At 48.9% G+C, this 19,760-nt stretch overlaps 1 protein-coding gene across 1 annotated transcript in view; it reads left to right on the forward strand.

Moving 5' to 3' along the window:
• Positions 1-651: 651 nt before the first annotated feature.
• The window catches only part of LOC116516037 (mastermind-like domain-containing protein 1), a 38,257-nt gene continuing 19,148 nt past the window's right edge, over positions 652-19,760 (forward strand). The window contains 8 exon segments of the mRNA XM_032228393.1: positions 652-1,018; positions 1,020-1,262; positions 1,264-1,431; positions 1,433-1,493; positions 1,496-1,662; positions 1,664-1,789; positions 1,791-2,121; positions 2,124-2,233. Of these exon segments, the coding sequence (XP_032084284.1) occupies positions 698-1,018; positions 1,020-1,262; positions 1,264-1,431; positions 1,433-1,493; positions 1,496-1,662; positions 1,664-1,789; positions 1,791-2,121; positions 2,124-2,233 (1,527 nt within the window). The 5' untranslated portion in view covers positions 652-697.

A 19,760-nucleotide genomic window follows, 5' to 3' on the forward strand; every position in this document is an offset into this window, starting at 1 on the left:
GGCAAATGGGTGGAAGGCAAGGTTTGGTTCTGGGGCATTGGGGTTGAAGTCAAGGCTAGGAGTGGTTGAGAAGATCTGCTTTGGGAGCCTTTGGGAAGAGATTGGAGCCAGGTTGACCAAAGTTTAACCAAACTTCTCATCTTCAGTGTAGACCTAACTCTCTGTCCCCAAAACTGGCTGTTTCTGCTGATTTGCTTGTTTATATTCCGTCTTTATTATTTGTATAAATAAGTCAAGGCAGGAAACGCACAAAATGCTCTTCCCTCCTCCTCCTATTTTCTCCACAACGTCCCTGGGTCCCCCAACCAGCTTTTGGGTCTAAGGCATAACTAGAACTCACCCTCTCCCGGTGATTGGCTAGCTTTCATGTCCCCAGGACTAGAATTCACAGTCTCCTGGCTCCTATCCTGGACCAGTGTTTCTCAACCTTGGCAACTTGAAGATGTCCGGACTTCAACTCCCAGAATTCCCCAGCCAGCGAATGCTGGCTGGGGAATTCTGGGAGTTGAAGTCCGGACATCTTCAAGTTGCAAGGTTGAGAAACACTGTACTAGACAAACCAGCTGCCCCCATTGAGCAAAGATGGGGTGCGAAGTCCATCGTTTCTGGCCTGTTTAACGAAAGCCTTTTTATCTGGCCATTGCAGGGATCTGTGAAGAGGAAAGTGGCGGACGATGCGTCTCCCGCCTCCGGCGCCATGCCTGACCTCCTCTTCCCAAGCGAGAGCAAGCGGCTTTGTCTGGACGACGTCACTCTCTCCATGGGCCCCGGGTCCAATTCTGTTTCATGCCCCGATATGCAGGGCTCTCCGTATTCAACCAATCACGGGACTCCCGCCATGCCCGGACACGGAATGCTCCTTGAAAACAACCACATGAACGGAAGCGGGATGGGGTCTCCCTTCGCCGTCCCTCCGAATGCCGAGGTTGGGCAGAAAGGGCCCCTCGGGGGCCATTACGGCGAGAAAGGGAGCAACATGCACGCCGTGGACCAGGAACTTCAGGATTTGCTGGAAGATGTTGACCAAGATGCCGGATCCTTCTCCCAACGACCTGGACCTGGAGAAGATCTTGGGGAGCAAGCCCGAAGAGCCCATGGGGGGCCTGGCCCACCCGCCCTCAGCCATGAACAGCTCTTCTAAATCTTCTCCGCAGGCCCCCCCCTTGGACAATCACATCCCCAGTAAAGATTTCTCTCCCGGATGCAACCGAAGCGGTGGCTCCCCACAGGTGACGCCTCCTTCCGGAGCTGGATACTCGGTCCCCGTCTCAGAACAAGGCTGTGGGGTCACCCATTTCCTCGGCCACGCCCAACAAGGGACAGGCCCTCCACATGTCCGGGGCCAATTGGCACGCCCAGCAGTTGAAGCACTTAGCCAGCAAGCAGGCGCCAACGTCCAAGCCCCCAACGCCCAACTGGCCCACCATCTCTTCCCACAGGCCTTTCGCCTCCTTACCGGCAAGGTTCTTCTCCTCACCACCAGCCCTTCAGCCCCCAAACGTCATGATCTCCAGCATGACTCCCAACGGCCTGCCAGGAAGCAACATCCAGAGCCCCCAGAACCCTCTGCTCTCCAGCATCACGTCCAACAGTAACCCCCCTGGGGGTCTGTCTCCCCCTTTTGGGCCAGAGAAGCTCTCCAGTCCGGTCCTCAATCAGCAAGCCTTTCAGCCCCCCCAGCTCCATCATGTCCAGCATCTCAACCAGCAGCATTAAGAGTTCTCCCAACGCGGGGCCGTCGCCCTACAGGCCGGAGAAGCTCTCCAGCCCAGCTTTGCACCAGCAGCCTTTTCAGCCCTCAAAGCACCTTGATCGCCAACGCCACCCCGACCAGCAACCCGGCCAACATGCCGGGCTCCCTCTACAAAAACATGCCGCCCTCCCAGTCCAAGAACATGAACGTCATGCTGACGCAGTCTTCCAACAGCATCCAAGCGGGGTTGGGGAGCGAAGGGCCCGGGCCCAAGACCAGTTTTCCCTTCAGCAACACCAAGCCCCTCTCCCACTTCAGCTCAGAGGCCGCCCCTCCCCAGAAGATGCCGCCCATGGGGTCCTCCACGGGCCAGCAGTCCCTCATGCACTATCTTCAGCAGCAAGCTGCAACCTCGCCACAGTCCCAACAAGTCAACACAACCAATTCCTCCAGCAGCAGCTCCGGCAGTTGATGCAGCCGCCGCAACGGATGCCGCAGCGGCACGTCCAGCCGTCCCCGTTGTCATCGCAGGCGCGGCAGGTAAGCCCACAGAAGTGGCTTTTGTCCTTCTCCCTTCCCTCCTCGTCTTCTTTAATGTCCCCGTAATCCCTTGCGTTGGGGTGGAGTCTGGAGGTAGCAGAGTGTTTACTGGCCGGATGCCTTTCCCGTCGCCAGAGCGGAGTTCTGTTCAGCAGATATATTCTCATGGTGCCCAGAGAGAGAAATATCTGCCTCTCCCTAGGATCGAACTCACAGCCTCCTGATTGTGCGCTTCCACCTCTAGGCCACCGGTACCACTCTGCTCCCGTCTCTTTCATGAAGTCTTTCAAGACTTCTGGCAAACTTTGTACATGCGCATTGTAAGTTTGAATTTCTTGACCCAACAATCCTGCTGGCTCTGAGTTCTTTTGGGGGAGACGTTCGCTGGAAGAGCAGGGATTGCATCTTCTTGGGGCTCATCACTGCCCTCGATTGAAGAGTTTACTAAGAGCAAATTTCCCGGCTGGGTTTTTAGCTTTAAAGCCTCGGTTTAATTTCTCTGGTGGCCGTTTGTTTGGATTTTAATTCTGAGGTTGTTCGAATACGTTGTTTGAGCCGTCTGCCTTGGAGCTCTCTCGCCGCTTGCCTGGGCTCCCTGGGTAAACTTGTGTAGGTTGTATTTACCTAGAAGGAAGACTTAAGTTACTGTCCCGTCTTCGTTTGGGGAAAGCGGTTAGCATTAAAAAAAAGGGGGGGGGGGCTTTGAGCAAACTTTCTTTCCCAGCTTGTCCAAATCAGAGACGACTCTTCTTTTTAGAGTTGTACGTTTCGCTTTGGAGGAGAGAGAAAGGCACCTGGCTAGCATCAACCGCTTATGGGCGCTCAAGACAAAAGTCTCAAGTCAGCCAGCGCATCCTCTTGGTTGTAAACCACTCCGGCTGTCCCAAAACTACCTAATACCTTAGCTTCTTGGGCTGGGATGGATGGATGGATGGATGATGGACGGATGGGATAGGATCAGTGGTGGGTTGCAGACGAGAACCCTGATGCTCTGCGGAGCAGCTGGAGCATCGTGGAGGCTTGTGGAAGCGTCATTTGATGCTAGAACGCATGCACATGCCTATGGGTAACTCCGGGGAATCCGAAACCCACCACTGGATAGGATGGATGGATGGATGGAAGGATGGATGGATGGTAGGATGGATGATGGATGGATGGATGGATGGATGGATGGATGGATGGTAGGATGGATGGATGCAATAGCAATAGCAGTGGACTTATATACCGCTTCATAGGCCTTTCAGGCCTCTCTAAGCGGTTTACAGAGAGTCAGCATATTGCCCCCAACAATCTGGGTCCTCATTTTACCCACCTCGGAAGGATGGAAGGCTGAGTCAACCCTGAGCCGGTGAGATTTGAACCGCTGACCTGCTGATCTAGCAGTAGCCTGCAGTGCTGCATTTAACCACTGCGCCACCTTGGCTCCTATGGATGGATTGATGGATGGATGGATGGATGGATGGATGGTGGATCGAGATGAATGGATGGGTGGGTGGGTGAGATAGGACAGGATAGATAGATGGGGATGGATGGATGGATGGATGGATGGATGGATGGATGGATGGGATGGATGGATGGATGGTAGGATGGATGGATGGATGGATGGATGGATGGATGGATGGATGGTAGGATGGATGGATGGATGGATGGATGGATGGATGGTGGATCGAGATGAATGGATGGGTGGGTGGGTGAGATAGGACAGGATAGATAGATGGGGGATGGATGGATGGATGGATGGATGGATGGATAGTATGCTGTGAAGTCAGTGTTGACTCTTAGCAGCCACATAGATGGATTTTCTCCGTGATTATCTGCCCCCATCCGGTCCTCCAAATCTTCAAGTAACGCAACCATCAGCACTACACCTTCTTCCTCCTCCTCCTCCTTCCTTCCACTTTCCCCAGCATCACAGTCTTCTCCAGAGAGCTGGAGCCCCCTGTAAGGGCTCCACAATGTGACCCTTTGAGCCTGATCAGATTTCCCAGGTGCGGCCGGCTGAAGAAAGAAAGATGGTTTCAACCCTCAGAATTAAAGATTAATTAAAGTGATCTTTCTTGGAAGGATGTTTCTATTCGCTTTGAAATCTTGATGCTCTCTACCCAGAATTGCATAAATGGAAAAAAGAATAGAAGTCAGAGGGCCGATAGGGCCAGAAAGTGGGAAATTTTCTGAAGAGAAGCATCCTGATTCATGCCACCACCCAGTTATGGTTTGTCTAACTAGGCAGGGGTCGGCAACCTTAAACACTCAATTCTGGAGCCTACCGGAAGAGTCCGTTCCCCCACCATAGAGTCTCTTCCTAGCACGGCGTTGTTTTTCCCCTACCTGTCCTAACCGAAAGCCCTATCAATTCTGGAGCCTACTGGTGACAGGGAGCCGCAGCAGAGGGATGAAAAAGCCACATGCGGCTCCAGAGCCGCAGGTTGATGGCCCCTGAAAGTACCCTAATGGCCGGGTCCACGTAGAGGGCTAAAATCAAAGCAACCACTCAGTGCTATGTGGATCCTGTTGCTGTTGCTGGGCGAGGTCCTAGGAAAATATTCAGCCTGGGTTTCCATGAAGGGTGCAGGGTGCCAACCTGCAGGAATCATTGTGTATCCTGAGATTAAAAGTGGCTGTTGGGCTCACAACAGTGTTGGGCGCTCACTGACCTTGCCAGCTGCAGTTGCAGAAGCCAACCTGAAGTGGGAACAAGCAGCTGCTGAGCTGTTTCTGCCCGATGCCGTGATCCTCCTTTCTGTAGGGATCTGGTTACAACCCTTGACAATAAAGCAAAGGAATCTCCAGAGGCAAGGAAATGATTAGAATGGAGAGCCAACTGCTGGGGAGAAGTTTGTGAGAAGGACTTGATTGTTGGCTTTGGGGCAAATGCCTTCACTGCAATTAAATAGAGCAGAGCTAGTGAAGAGAAGGACCAAGGAAGGACCATGAGGCAGTCTCCCAACATTGGAGGGGCTGCCCCAGAGGAAAGGGGTCAGGCTATTTTCCAAGGCACCTGAAGTCCAGGCAAGGAATAACGGATGGAAAACTGAGCAAGGAGAGATTCAACCTGGAAATAAGGAGAATATTTTCTGACAGGGAGAACCATCAACCCATGGAACCAGAAGTTGCCTTCAGACGTTATGGGAGCTTCATCCCTGGAGGCTTTCAAGAAGAGTCTGGACTGCCATCTGTTGGAAATGGTGTAGGGTCTCCTGCTTGGGTGGGGGTTGGACTAGATGACCTACAAGGTCCCTTCCAACTCTGTTAATGATATAAACGTCTGAGCTGGAAGGGACCTTGGAGGTCTTCCAGTCCAACCCCCTGCTCAAGCAGGAGATCCTATACCATTTGAGACAAGTGCTGCCCAGTCTCCTCCTTGACTTGTGACTGGTCGCAACAAGGTGAAGTTACAGTGGACACAATGGACTTAGAACCCAGTTCCAACGTTCTGATATGCCCTCCACAGTCATGTGACTGCATTAGGGACATTTCGCAGCCAGCTCACATTATGGCCATGTTTGGCAGCCTCCGTAGTCACAGGACCACATTTTATGACATTTCCACCAAAAACTGGTCTTTGTTTCCATTTTCAGCAAAAACTCCCCATCCGCGAACAACCAATGTATTGATTTACAAGCTTGGTGATTCGCTTAACAACCGTTTGCAAAGAAGGTTGTAAAATCACATACTTCCATGACTTACTGACCACAATGAGGAGGCTCCATTATGGTTGTAAGTCAAGGACCTCCTGCGTTGAGAGAGTAAAATAAATCAGGGATTAACGATTTATTTAACTATCTCTCTGAACCCAAAGGTGCTTTCTCAAGAAGCAACAGGACTCTCTGGTTTGAAGACGTTTTGCTTCTCACCCAAGGAGCTTCTTCAGCTCTGAGAGAAGCTGGAGAAGCTTCTGAGAGAAGCTGAGGAAGCTTCTTGGATGAGAAGCGAAACCTCTTCAGAGAAAAACCAGAAAGTCCCACTTGTCTCCTGGGGGGGGAAAGCCCTTTTGGGGACAAACCACGACCTGGATGCCTGAGCATCTCCATAGGCAGGTCTCCCTGAATGCATTTGTCCAGCTGAGGAATTCTGGGAAGGTTGAAGTCCACACAGGTATTAAAATTGCCAAGGATGGACACTCCTGCTCTAGAGAAAAGGGGGGATTTCCAGGGTGCTGAAGGCTGGAGAATTTATGGTGCCTTCTGTTGGGAAATAAAGATCCCATTTATTTCCTTTCCTCCGTTTCCTCTATTTATCCTGGTGCAGGTGCAGGAATGTTTTCCTTAGAACAATAAAAGCTGGAGTCTAGTGTGATGATAAATACGAGCACTGAGAATATTCACATTTTGCAAATCAGTTCAGTAAACTTGCCTGGCTGGTGTTTTGTTTCTCTTTTTACTAGGAGAGACTTAAAACGTTAATTATGTCATAAATGACAGGCCTGCTCTGGATTTATATCGCTGCTTAAGCCATCCCGAATAACAAAGCAGTAAAGGATACAGGGCGATTTCTTTAAAGCGCTTTAATGACATTTATCGCAAACTGGGCATTTCCAAGGAGATCCATAAAGTGAACTATGGAGAGATAAGTAGAGTATCCCATTCTGGTGGTGGCTAACAAGTTTTCTTCTGATGGTTCTGGTTTTCCTTGCGAGGGAAGGTTGATATCGCAGGGGGGAAGAAATTCATCTAATTATTCATATGTCCCATATGAGTTTTTACTAATTTTTAAGCAAGAGGAGAGGCCTTTTTCTTAAGGGAACTTCATAGAGAAAAAATCCTGATTAATCAAGAGAGTGCCACCAAACGATCCTAGTTTGCTTTGTTTTCATAAAGGTTAACAGGTAAGGGTTTCTCTCGCACATATGCTAGCGTTCCAAGACTCTAGGGGGCATGGAGCTCATCTCCGTTCATCAAAGCCGAAGAGCCAGCTCTGTCCCGAAGACGTCTCCATGGCCATGTGGCCGGCATGACTCAATGCCGAAAGCGCACGGAACACTGTTCCCTTCCCACCAAAGGTGGCTCCTATTTTTCTACTTGCATTGTTACGTGCTTTCAAACTGCTAGGTTTGGCAGAAGCTGGGACAAGTCACGGGAGCTCACTCGGTTATGCGGTGCTAGGGATTCATACCACCGGACTGCTGACCTTTCTGATCGACAAGCTCAGCATCTTAGCCACTGAGTTAAGCAGAGTTAAAGCTGGTTATTACCTGGTTGGGCGATGAGCAGGAAAACGCAACTGGTTTTTTTTTTAGGGATGTGCCCACAAAATGATGAAGAGTGAAGCTTGAGTTGAAAAGAGGCTTCACCTGTACCTTAAAACACCCTGAAAAATGCCTGGGATATGAATTCATTTGCTTAACTAGCAAGGAATTTCTTTAGATGTTGTATCAAATGTCTTCACGCTGGGTTTTTAACTTAACTGCTGTCATTTTTGATAAAGGCTTGAAACCGATCAAAGAAATTTCTCCAACGTGGATACTTTACGAAATGCATTGAAGTAGAGATGCTCTTTGGGAAGAAAGGCAGACTATAGAAGTAGATAATAACTTTTCACATTTGTTGAGACATTCTGGAGGTTCAAAAGCCATTCTTTGCAATCGGGGGCTACCGTTGAATGACACAGAATGCAGCCACCTCACCGCAACCAGCTTGGCCGCGGGACCGTTGAGCAGTTCAATTTTAATGATTTCACATAAATAAAAATCAGTTAAATGTTTGTTATGCACCTTTCATTCTGTTCTCCCGTTTGCATCCTTTCTTTAGTGGTTCTAATCCGCTATTTCTTTGATATTAGTGTAACTCTTGTTCAGTGAGGAAATTCAATCTTTTTTACTACCGGTTCTGTGGTTTGGTGGGCGTGGCAAAGGGAAGGATACTGCAAAAGCCCCATTTCCTCCTGGTCAGCTGGGACTCAGGTGGGGGGCAGAGCATAGATGGGGCAGGGCCAGCCAGAGGTGATATTTGCCAGTTCTCCGAACTACTCAAAATTTCCGCTACCGGTTCTCCAGAATCCACTGAATTTCATCCCTGGGAGTGTCCATAAGTCAAAAACATTGGGGGCCACAATGCTTTGCACATCCCTCTAATCTACTTTGATGCCAAAATGTCACCCTGGCATTTTTGTTTGAGAAGTTCCAAGGGTTTATTGTAGCCATTGAAAGGATCTCTTGCAAGGGGTGTTGGGGATGGCTGCTGGCGTGAAGAAGGGCTGATCTAAAGCATCACAGGTGATTTTGAGATGCTTGGATGGAGTGACATCTTTCATTACAGACGGTAAATCTCAACAATAACAATAATCCTGAGAATGTTTTGAGTTCCCATGTACTGGGTCACTTCAGTGGATCAAAAACTCCAGAGGGGAAAACAATGGCATAATACAGGATACGAGGAGCAGAAAAATAAGGAAGAACATCCTTCTTAGAGTCCTAAAATCCCTTGCAAGGGGAACCAAAGGCTGTGAGTTTGCAGAAGCTCAGAATAAACAGAGTTGGAAGGAGCCTTGGAGGTCTTCTAGTCCAACCCCCTGATCAAACAAGAAATCCTATTCCATTCCGGACAAACAGTTGTCCAATATCTTCTTAAAACCTCCAGTGATGGAGCACCCAGAACTTCTGGAGGCAAGGCAATTGTGCTGACCCATTGTCCTCCCTGTCAGGAAATTTCTCCTTAATTCTAAGGATTCTCTCCTTGGATTAGTTCTCTCTTACAAGCTCTCTAGTTTGGTCCCATTCCACAGGTGAGACTAACACGACGAGGCTCCCAGGTGTACATTCTGGATTAGTGGAGTCACTCAGAGCAAGAATGTGGTTTAGTAATGTCCACTTACAGGTTGGGCTCCCTGATTACGAGCAAGGAATTCATCGCCAACAATGAATCAGCCACTTGACAGAAGAAACTGAAGTGCTCCGGATGACTCAAGAGGCCGTTGCCTTCTCATCTCTTGCCGTCCTTCGCCAGGTGAGATCCCTGCAAGCCATCAGGAAAAGGTGCAGAATCCTACATTTAAATTTGGAGGAGGTGGAGAAGGAAGAGAAGAGCAATGATTCAGCTTCTTCTGGAGTCCGTTGCTTTCTTGGGGAAGTTTCCCACATTGAAACATAAAATGAATATTCTGAGTGCTCCATCAATTTCTACCATTCACTCTCACCCAGAGGTAGCAACGGGTATCATGCTCCTTCTATTGCCATACACTTTCCCAGTATTAAATAAATCAGAAGCACATTATTGCATAGACCCATCTTCCTCTGTTATTCTCACCTGCTGCGTTGTCTCCTTCCTTCCACAGCTCCTTATTCCCAAAGCAGAGAGGCAGTGGGGGGACTTGTTCCCCCGTTTCTGTGGTTCTCCACCAACTTTCCAGCCTAGACTTCCCAATTTTGTACCGTTGTATATAGGACACTGACGTGGTGGCTCAGTGGCTATGACGCTGAGCTTGTTGATCAGAAAGGCGGCAGTTCAGCGGTTCGAATCCCTAGCGCCAAATAATGGAGTGAGCTCCCGTGACTTGTCCCAGCTTCTGCCAACCTAGCAGTTCGAAATCACGTAGAAATGCAAGTAGAAAAATAGGAACCACCTTTGGTGGGAAGGGAACAGCGCTTCCATATGCCTTCAGCGTTTAGTCATGCCGGCCACATGACTACGGAGTCATCTTCGGACTGGCTCTTTGGCTTTGAAACGCCCCCTAGAGTTGGGAACGACTAGCATGTGTGAGGGGAACCTTTACCCTATACAGGACACAATACAAGTCCTCAATTGGGTGGACTTGATCTTCCAAGGTCTTTTCATGCTGGTTGAAGGTTTGTAGAATTGACTTCCAACATGCTAGACTTTTCTTAGAATCTTCGACTCTAGATCTCTAGATCTCTAGATAACTTCCCTACTTCTTGTCTGCAATACTAAATGCATTGTTAAAATATTAGATTCCCCATCCAACTTCCCAAGAGTGATGCTCTCCAGATGACCTCCACATGGCTCAAAAGAGATGGGGGTTGTAGTCTGTCAGAACCAGAAAGGATCAGGTCAAGATGGAGAAATTGGCCTTCATGGACCTTAAGAGCCGAGGTGGCGCAGTGGTTAGGGTGCAGTACTGCAGGCCACTTCAGCTGACTGCTATCTTCAGTTCAGCGGTTCTAATCTCACCGTTTCTCAAGGTTGACTCAGCCTTCCATCCTTCCGAGGTGGGTGAAATGAGGACCCGGATTGTTGTTGGGGCGATATGCTGACTCTGTAAACCGCTGAGAGAGGGCTGAAAGCCCTATGAAGCGGTAGATAAGTCGAACTCCTATTGCTATTGAATGAATGCTGAATGCGGAGAAAGGATTCGTCATCCAGACCTTCTTTTGATCCATGATCAGAATAACTCAGCACATACTTCCCTCATGGTCTTTTCTGACAGAGCAAAGGAGAGTTAACTTCAGTGAGTTTTAGAACAACAGTATAACAGAGTTGGGAGGGAGGTCTTCAAGTCCAACCCCACTGTTCAAGCAGGAAACCCTAAGCCATTTCAGACAAATGGTTATCCAATCTCAAAAACCTCCAGTGATGGGAGCACCAACAATTTCTGCAGATAAATCGTTCCATTGATTAATTGTTCTCACTGTCAGGAAATTTATCCTCAGTTCTAAGCTGCTTCTCTCCTTGATGAGTTTCCACCCACTGCTTCTTGTTCAACTCTCAGGTGCTTTGGAGAAGAGCTTGACTCCCTCTTCTTTGTGGCAGCCCCTGAGATATTGGGAGACTGCTATCACATCATCCCTGGTCCTTCTTTTCACTAGACTAGACATAGGCAATTCCCCGCAACCGTTCTTTGTAACTTTTGGCCTCCAGCCCCCTGATCATCTTCATTGCTCTTCTCTGCGTGCTTCCCAGAGTCTCCGTGTCTTTCTCTTTTGCACAGGCATTTTGCAAATGCAAGTCAGATTCGTCCTTTGTTTCTCTCCCACTCAAGTCTTCTTCATCCTGGAGCGTGGCAACTATTTACAGAGAGAGAGAGAGAGAGAAAAGAATGTGGACAATAGCCAGGAAGAAGAAAGAACAATCGGCAGAAAGTGGGATTTTTCTAGCAGGTCCAGGAACGCCTGAGAGGGGAGCCGCCGCTGGAGGCTGGACCACGGGGAGAGACGTGGGTTGCAACGGGGCTGGTGCGTGCTTTCCGTGTCTTTTATTTTAGAGACGGCGAGGTTGCATTCCAAAAACTAACCCTTCTTGGACCAGCCTGTGTTTTCATTCCAACCATCCCATCTCAGATCCGTCTGCAGCCCAGCCAGGCAGTTCCGTAAAAAGGCTCTTCCCTGGGACAACAGGGAGATCGAATCTGGTCTCAGCTCTTTTTATCTGAAGCTCAGAGCCTCGGCTGTTAAACATTGACAAGTATCAATGGGGGCGGGGGGGGGTGTTTCAGGCTGTAGGAAACCCTGGCCCCATTCTGTTGAGCGGAAGGCCTACGGTGACCGAAGAAGAGAAAATAGTTTGCAAAGAAAAGAACCTACGAGGGGAAGCGGGACTTGCATTTGTGTACAAATACGAATTAATCCTGTCTTTTTATGTACACTGAGAGAGCACACGCACCAAAGACACATTCCTTGTGCGTCCAATCACACTTGGCCAATAAAGAATTCTATTCTCTTTCTCTTCTTTTCCAGTTTGTCAAACATGGACAAGATAGCAGGTATAAACATGGACATAAACACAGGAAATGAGTACAAATAAATGGGGACGGAAGGCACGCTGGTGTGCTTATGCTCGTCCCCTTTACGGACCTCTAAGGAATGGGGTGAGGTCCACAATAGACAGTTGAAGGTTGAAGCTGTGCGGCGGGGGGGGGATTTGAGGCGGTAACAACGGAGTCAGGTAGAGCATTCCAGGCGTTGACCTCTCTGTTGCTGAAGTCGTGTTTCCTGCAATTGAGTTTGGAGCAGTTTACTTTGAGTTTGTATCTATTATTTGCCTGTGTATTATTGAGGTTGAAGCTGAAGTAGTAATCGACAGGTAGGATGTTGTAGCAGACAATTTTGTGTACTACGCTTAAGTCAGACCATAGGGGAGCGTAGTTCCAGATTCTCCGAGGCCAAAATTTTGAGCCTGGTGGCCTAAGGGATTCTGTTGGGAGCAAAGGAATGGAGGACTCTTCTCGTGAAATACCTCTGGACTCTCTTGATTGTATTAATATCCAATGTACAGTGTGGGTTCCAGGCAGACTTGCTAGACAGCTTACTCTGAACCCTGGAATGTGAGTAAGGGCCAACCAGCGACATCTCTTCTTCCGTAGGACCTGTTGTTGTCTATGCCTCCTCCTCTCTGAATCCATTTGCATTCTTTCCATTTTGTTTTATTCATTTGTTTTAGAGAAAGGGAAGCTAGGAAAGTACCATCTTCAAACAAAGCCTCTGTTTCCAAGAATAGCTCTGGCTCGAACGCAGGGCCCCACCGGCGTTCTTAGAAAATCAAATTGGAAGGTGGGTTGGAAACCAAGGTTTAGCTTGGAAGGATGCCCCCGGGGAGGGAGAGAAAGGCAGAAGAGGGGAAAGAAAGAGAAGCAGAGATGAAAAGCAGCTTCTTGGAGACCCAGAGCAAGTGGCGAGGAGCAGGCTTTTGCCCTTCTTCTTCGAGGAAATTGGTATTTTGAGGTAGGCCAGGCTTGTAATGTAAGGATGTTGTCCTCAACGTGCCCTCAACATTTTCAGAAGAAGCGGTGACATCGTGTGTTGATGAATTCAAAAATTCTTCTTGAATGCAGGCTGTGAACACGAGTCCCTCCACAGTCTAGAATGCTGGTTGCAAGTCCTTTTTCTGTCCACATTCCACTAGGCTGATTTCATTGTGTAACAAACAAGTAGAGGCTGTGTTGAGGGCTTAAATTGTTGCTCATGGCTTCGCTGGTCAGTGAGATTCGACGTGTCTTTAAGTTGCTTCTCTGGGTTAATTTTTCGTTCACCAGGCTGGGGAATTCTGGGAATTGAAGTCCCCGAGTCTTAAAGTTGCCAAGTTTGGAGAGAGCTTTCTTCGAACGTCTAGGTAGAGAGAGATGGAAGAAACTGGGTGTGTTTTGCCTTGGAAAAAACAACAACTGCAGGGGAGGATATGGGACCTGCTCTTCAAATACCCCAAAGGAGGCAAAGACCAATTTCCTTTTCACCCCACATATGCAGGGAAGCATTTCAAGAAAGCACCTTCTGATTGAGCCCTGATTCCTGAGTGGAAGAGCAAGTCAGCCATGGAACCAGAAGCCGTTCTGGTTCTTCAGGCAAAAGCTGGATGGTCCTTTGTTGACTTGGCTTTGCTCCAATCCCTGAACTAAGCACGGGATCTGGTAGCTTAAACAGCCCCTTCCTTCCTTCCTTCTTTACTTCCTCTGTTCCTGCTTCAGGAGTTCTGGATCTCCCTCTTCTGGCCGCCTCAGCCATTCCCAGTTGAGGTGGCTGTAGGGTTTCTTGGAGGTTGTTTCCAGGACGGCTTTTAGATTTATGTAACTTCTGCAGGGTTTAGTCTTTTTTAAGCAACGTGTGATAAAAGCTCTGACTTTTTCTTGACCGTCCCCCAAAGGGGGCCGTGACTCTTACCAAGTCCAAGATATTTTGCCTCCAAGATGGCACCATCCCTCAACCGAGCAAGATGGCGCCCTCTTTAAGTCCCTCCTCTGGAATACAAAGGGGAGAACAGCTTCTCCTCCTGCATCTGCGGCAGCTGACAACAGGGACAGCTGTCAAACAAACACACACACTCTCCTGACACTTGTTCTGACCAAGGCTTCCCAAGAGCAGGAACAAAAAACCCTTTGATTAATTGACTGTGAATTCTGCTCATTTCCATCCAGCAAAGTCTTTCGAGGGAGGATTTACAGTCACAGACCTTATCTGGCTTGGAGAGCTGCCAGGCTGAGATCTGCAGAACTTGGCAAGGAGTCTCGGAGAGTCACAGAATATTAAGCGAACTAATTGTCTCCTGCAAACTCCACTCCCCTTTTGCTCCTCTTTTATTTCCTCTGGGAGATAAATTCATCAGCCACCTGTGGCCTTACTCCCAAGTCGCCCCCTGTTCTTTGGCTCTTCCCTTCCATGCGCACACTGGAAACAGGCTCCAGCTGTTCCTCTGCCTCACTGATGTCTGACTCCGAAGGGAGCACGTAAGTACCAGATTGTCCCCTCTCTGCCTCCGACACAGAGCCCTCATCAGAGCCTTCCCCAGACTCCAGGACTGGCCCATCTTCCTCCCCAACCTCCTCACTCTACAGAAGCTCTGCTGGCGGGCCACAACAACACTCTTCTGCCTCTCTACAATGCACACAACCCCCTCCCTCCAGTCCCCCCCCCTCCAACCAGCGACAACCCCCCCCCCCACTGTCTGCAGCAGCTGCCTTATCCGCCTTAATGCCAGGCAAGTTCTGGCGATGAAACTCCCAACTCCGCTCTTGCCTGGAGGCGCTGATGGGACGAGACTGAAGTGGGCTTATCAAGTTGAGGTTCAACCTAGACAAGAAGAAAGTCGGTAATTACAGGGTCGGGAATGCTGCCTCTATCAAGGCAGGGTAACAAGTGGTGCCTCCTGCTAAATCTGGGTGGGTTGTGGGGGGCTCTAAGCAGCCAGGGAAGGAGCTCGCAAAGGCCGTGACCCCAGATGTCGTGGGCAGCGCTTGTGAGTTCTTCTCTGGATCGTTGAGTCTCTTGGCCTGGAAAGATTTCTCTGGGAAACCCAGCCCTGTCTTTGATCTCAAAGCTTCTCGGTAGCGATGGGACATTGGCTGAAGATCAGCCTTTCGGTGTCTGAAAGATGGCCTGGGAGCTCTTCAGATAAGGGAGACCGAGGGATGGAAGATGTTGGGCCAGGAAGTTGCCAAGGACGGAGAGAAGAAAAGTTTGATGGCAGCTTGACTTGCTTGCGGATGCAAAGAATTTGCATCAGGGGGGGTGGTCATTTCTGAGGGGCTGCCCAGAGAGGAGGGGGCCAAGCTATTCCCCAAAGCCCCTGAAGGCCAGAACAATGGGTGGAAACTGGTCCAGGAGAGATTCAACCTGGAAATAAGGAGAAAGTTTCTGACAGTGAGCGCAATAGCAATAGCAGTTAGACTTATATGCCGCTTCACGGGGCTTTCAGCCCTCTCTAAGCGGTTTACAGAGTCAGCATATCGCCCCCACAGTCTGAGTCCTCATTTCACCCACCTCGGAAGGATGGAAGGCTGAGTCAACCTTGAGCCGGTGAGATTTGAACTGCAGAGCTGCAGTCAGCTGAAGTAGCCTGCAGCGCTGCATTTAACCACTGCGCCACCTCGGTCTCTAGGCAATTCGGAAGTTGTGGGAGCTTCATCACTGGAAGCTTTCGAGAAGAGACTGGACTGCCATATGTCGGGGGGTTGGACTAGATGACCTCCAAGGTCTGCTCCAACTCATCTCTATCTGTATCTCCTTGGACCTGAAATCTCTCGTTCAACAATCATTTCTTTCCCCCACGCCCGCCAACTGTGTAAAGGACAATACAGTTATAGATTTCTCTCTCTTCCCACGGCAGCCAACAACTCCCAGAATTCCCTAGCCAGCCTGCACCATTCTGGGGGTTGATTGAAACCCACAGATGTCAGCTAAGGAATTCTGGGAGTTAAGTCCACCCATCCGAAAGCTGCCAAGGTTGGGGGGGGGAAGTCATTGCCCTTGGCACCCCGTATTCTTATATATGTTATGGTGTAGATGTAGTCCTCGCTTTACAAGCACAGTTGAGGGCAGGATTTCCGTTGCTAGTGAGACAGTTTGTGAAGGGAGTTTTGCCCCATTTCACCACCTTCCTTGCCACAGTTACTAAGTGAATCACTGCAGTGGTTAATTAGTAACACGTTGTTTAAGAGAACCTGCCTTCCCCCTTGATTTGTCAAAGACCTCTGGACCCAGCAACTGTCTTAAATGCAAGGACGTTGGGGGGTGTGCCCGGATTTGACTCATTTTGACCATGAGGCATCACAACGGTCGTAAATGTGAAAAACGGTCATAAGCCACCTTTTTTCAGGGCGTCGTAGCTTTGAATGGCCACCAAACCAATTGTAACTCGAGGACCATCTGTACTGCAGGGGGTTCAAAGGTTTTTGGACGAGGGCTGCAAATCCTGCTTAGGTGAGCATCGCTGGGTGGGAGTTTGGGATTTTCCTTTCCAAGAAAGTGCTTAGAAAGGCAAAGGTTCCCCGCGCACATCTGTGCTAGTCGTTCCTGACTCTAGGGGTTGTGTGCTCATCTCCCTTTCAAAGCCAAAGAGCCAGCGGTGTCCAAAGACGTCTCCGTGGTCATGTGGCCCGGCATGACTCAATGCCGAAGGCGCATGGAAATGCTGTTCCTTCCCACAAAGGTGGTTTCCTGTTTTCTACTTGCATTTTTGCCTGCTTCCAACTGCTAGGTTGGCAGATGCTGGGACAAGTCAGGGGAAGCTCACTCCGTTATGCAGCGCTAGGGATTTGAACCGCCAAACTGCCGACCTTTCTGATCAACAAGCTCAGCGTCTTAGCCACTGAGCCACCGGGTCCCTTAAGAAAGCACTCCCCCCCCCCAAATGTGCCTCCTTTTCTAATGCTGATTAACCAGATGTCCTCCTGTTTTTTCCTTCCATCATAAATTGAGGGAGGGGTTTCTCCCCCCCCCATCCCCCGGTCGTGTACTTTGCTGAACAGGGCACCTCCTCACACACGCCTCTTGCCAACTGCCCTTGGTTATCATTCCCCTGGCAGGATTCCTCCACCACAAAGCAACCACAACAGCAACAACAACAAAAGTTGACAACAACTGTCCTGATTACGGTGTTTATTGTACCAAGGATGCCTGCAATGGGTTGCTGCAGCCTCAGATCAGGAATCAAATCCCGGGAAGCATTAGCCGCGTTTAAGATCAGGGCTCCATTTCCGAGTTGTGCAACGATGGAGTGGAAAAACAAAAACAATCAAAAGCAGGAGAAGATGTCTGTGTGTGTGTTGCAGTTTTGTTTCTTCAAGCCTTAGTTGGGTATGGCGTGGAGAACACATTGCAAGCATATATATATATCTATATTTTAAAAACCAAATAACATGCTAGGATGTTCTATTTTCCAGGGTAGCTTCTTGAAATAACTTTCTGAGGAAAGTGAGGGGAGTTTCTCTCTCTCTCTCTCTGTTTCTCTCTCTTTGTCTGGGCATTTTGGAGAAATTTTCGTGTGTGGGTGGGGGGGAAACAAAGCCGCGTTTGTGTGCAGGAACCGGCATTGTTTCTCTGAATGGGGAGCGAAGACTGAATTCCCTTCACTGAGTTCCTTCTACATCTGCAGCTCTGGAAACAGATGATTCACGGTTTGACTGCTAATACGAGGGGGGAGCGGAGCCCCCGTGAATAAACAGCCCTGTTCGGTCTTGGGGTTGAAAAAGAAAGAGAAAGAGAGAGAGAGAGAGAGAGAAAGAAAGAAAGACAGAAAGAAAGAAAGAAAGAAAGAAAGAAAGAAAGAAAGAAAGAAAGAAAGAGAAAGAAAAGACAAGCACTCTGCTTAAGCACATGTTGCTCACTCTGCAGTTTAGCCGGGGCTAAAATCGAGACCATGAAATAAAAACACCACGTTTGAAGAACCTCTCTTTGTGTTACACCTCCAGCATTTTTCTTAAATCATGTCCAGTCGGGAGGAAGATGAACTAAACCACTTATTGGGAGTTAAACTTTGCTGCAAAATACGGTATAAAACACTTCTTCCCCTTTTCGATGTCCTTCCAAGCAATATTGATTTCCCTCCCCTCCTTCCCCAGTAAATGGGGAATATGAGGGATAGAATCAAGACCACGTGGAGGGTGAACTGGGGGTGTCCAGTTGAATGAACAGAAGGGCCAGGGGAGACAGGATAGGAGTCTTCCAATATCTCAGGGGCTGCCACAAAGAAGAGGGAGTCAAGCTATTCTCCAAAGCATCTGAGCATAGAACAAGAAGCAATGGGTGAAACTAATCAAGGAGAGAAGCAACCTAGAACTAAGGAGAAATTTCCTGACAGTGAAAACGATTAGTCAGTGGGACAGAAGTTGCCTCCAGAAGTTGTGAATGCCCCAATACTGGAAGTCTTTAAGAAGATGTTGGATAGCCATTTTGTCTGAAACAGTATAGGGTTTCCTGCCTAGGCAGGGGGGTTGGACTAGGTGACCTCCAAGGTCTCTTCCAACTCTGTGATTCTATTCTAAATAAACAACAAACCCATTTTCTGTATTCCTTCCAGTCTGCAAATGCTTTTGGGTGGCTGAGGGAGAATAATTGCATATTAATGGAGAGGCTGGTCTCCTCGTTTTCCCCCCAAGGGGGATGTCCCCGCATCTGTTAACGCATGTTAACTCAGAAATGTTGTCGTTGTTAGTTGTAAAGTCGTGTCTGACCCATCGCAGCCCCATGGACAATGTTCCTCCATTCCTTCCTCTACATCCTCTGGAGTCCATTGAAGCTCACGCCGGCTGCTCTTCTGTGTCTCCATCCAGCCACCTCATTCTCTGCCGTCCCCTTCTTCTTCTTTTGCCCTCCATCGTTCCCAGCATGAGGCTCTTCTCCAGGGAAGTCCTTCTTCCTTCTCATTAGGTGGCCAAAGGATTGAGTTTCCTCTTCAGGATCCGGCCTTCTAAAGAGCAGCCAAGGTGGATCTCCTCTAGGACTGACCGGTTGGATGGCCTTGCAGTCCAAGGGACTCAATGCAGGAGTCTTCTCCAGGGAGTCCTTCTTCCTTCTCATTAGGTGGCCAAAGTCTTTGAGTTTCCTCTTCAGGATCTGGCCTTCTAAAGACCAGCCAGGGTGGATCTCCTCTAGGACTGACCGGCTGGATGGCCTTGCAGTCCAAGGGACTCACAAGAGTCTTCTCCAGTACCAGAGTCCAAAGGCCTCCATTCAACTCAGAAATAGCTATGATCAAAGCAGAAGAGATACCTAACTTGGCAATTTGATCCATTCATTAGAATTTCCCCCAAGCTCATGTAGAGCCCGAATTCAACTGTTTCTGCTTATTTTAACTCTCTGGCATTTGGCAAACGGGGGCTATCGAATCAGGAGATAGAAAGCTACATCAGAGATAATCTTCTGCAGATTTTATTTCCAAAGTCCGCGATGAACAGGTATATCTGCCAGGGGATTTTTTTTGTCCCCACCTCCCAACTGTCGATTGCCTTGAAATCAGATTTATTCCTGCAGCGGAGAACTAGAGGGGGAGATGTCCTCAGCAGCCCCAAAACCCAACGGGACGGAGAGCTTAGCCAGGGATCCTCTTGAAGACATTTGCATTGAGGGTTAGAAGCATCATTTTGGCTTTCCATCCCCGTCCTCTCCTATTTTGCGGGGGGGGGGGTGTATTATCAATAACTTCTTTTCTCAGAGCTTTTCAAGGCCTGCTTAGAGAACTGCTGAGGAGGGACGGAATCCATCCCAGTCGACGCAGTTCATAAAAAGGGTATAAACCCGACATACTTTAGCTGACCAGTCCTGCTCCCTTCAATGAAAAATCAATCATCCTTCGGCACGCACAAATTCCACACAAAACAGGGCAGTAAATCTCCAAATAAAGAGGCATGAAACCCACTGAACTGACCGGGG

The sequence above is a fragment of the Thamnophis elegans genome, chromosome 12, assembly GCF_009769535.1.
Source record: "Thamnophis elegans isolate rThaEle1 chromosome 12, rThaEle1.pri, whole genome shotgun sequence".
In the NCBI taxonomy this organism is placed as follows: domain Eukaryota; kingdom Metazoa; phylum Chordata; class Lepidosauria; order Squamata; family Colubridae; genus Thamnophis; species Thamnophis elegans.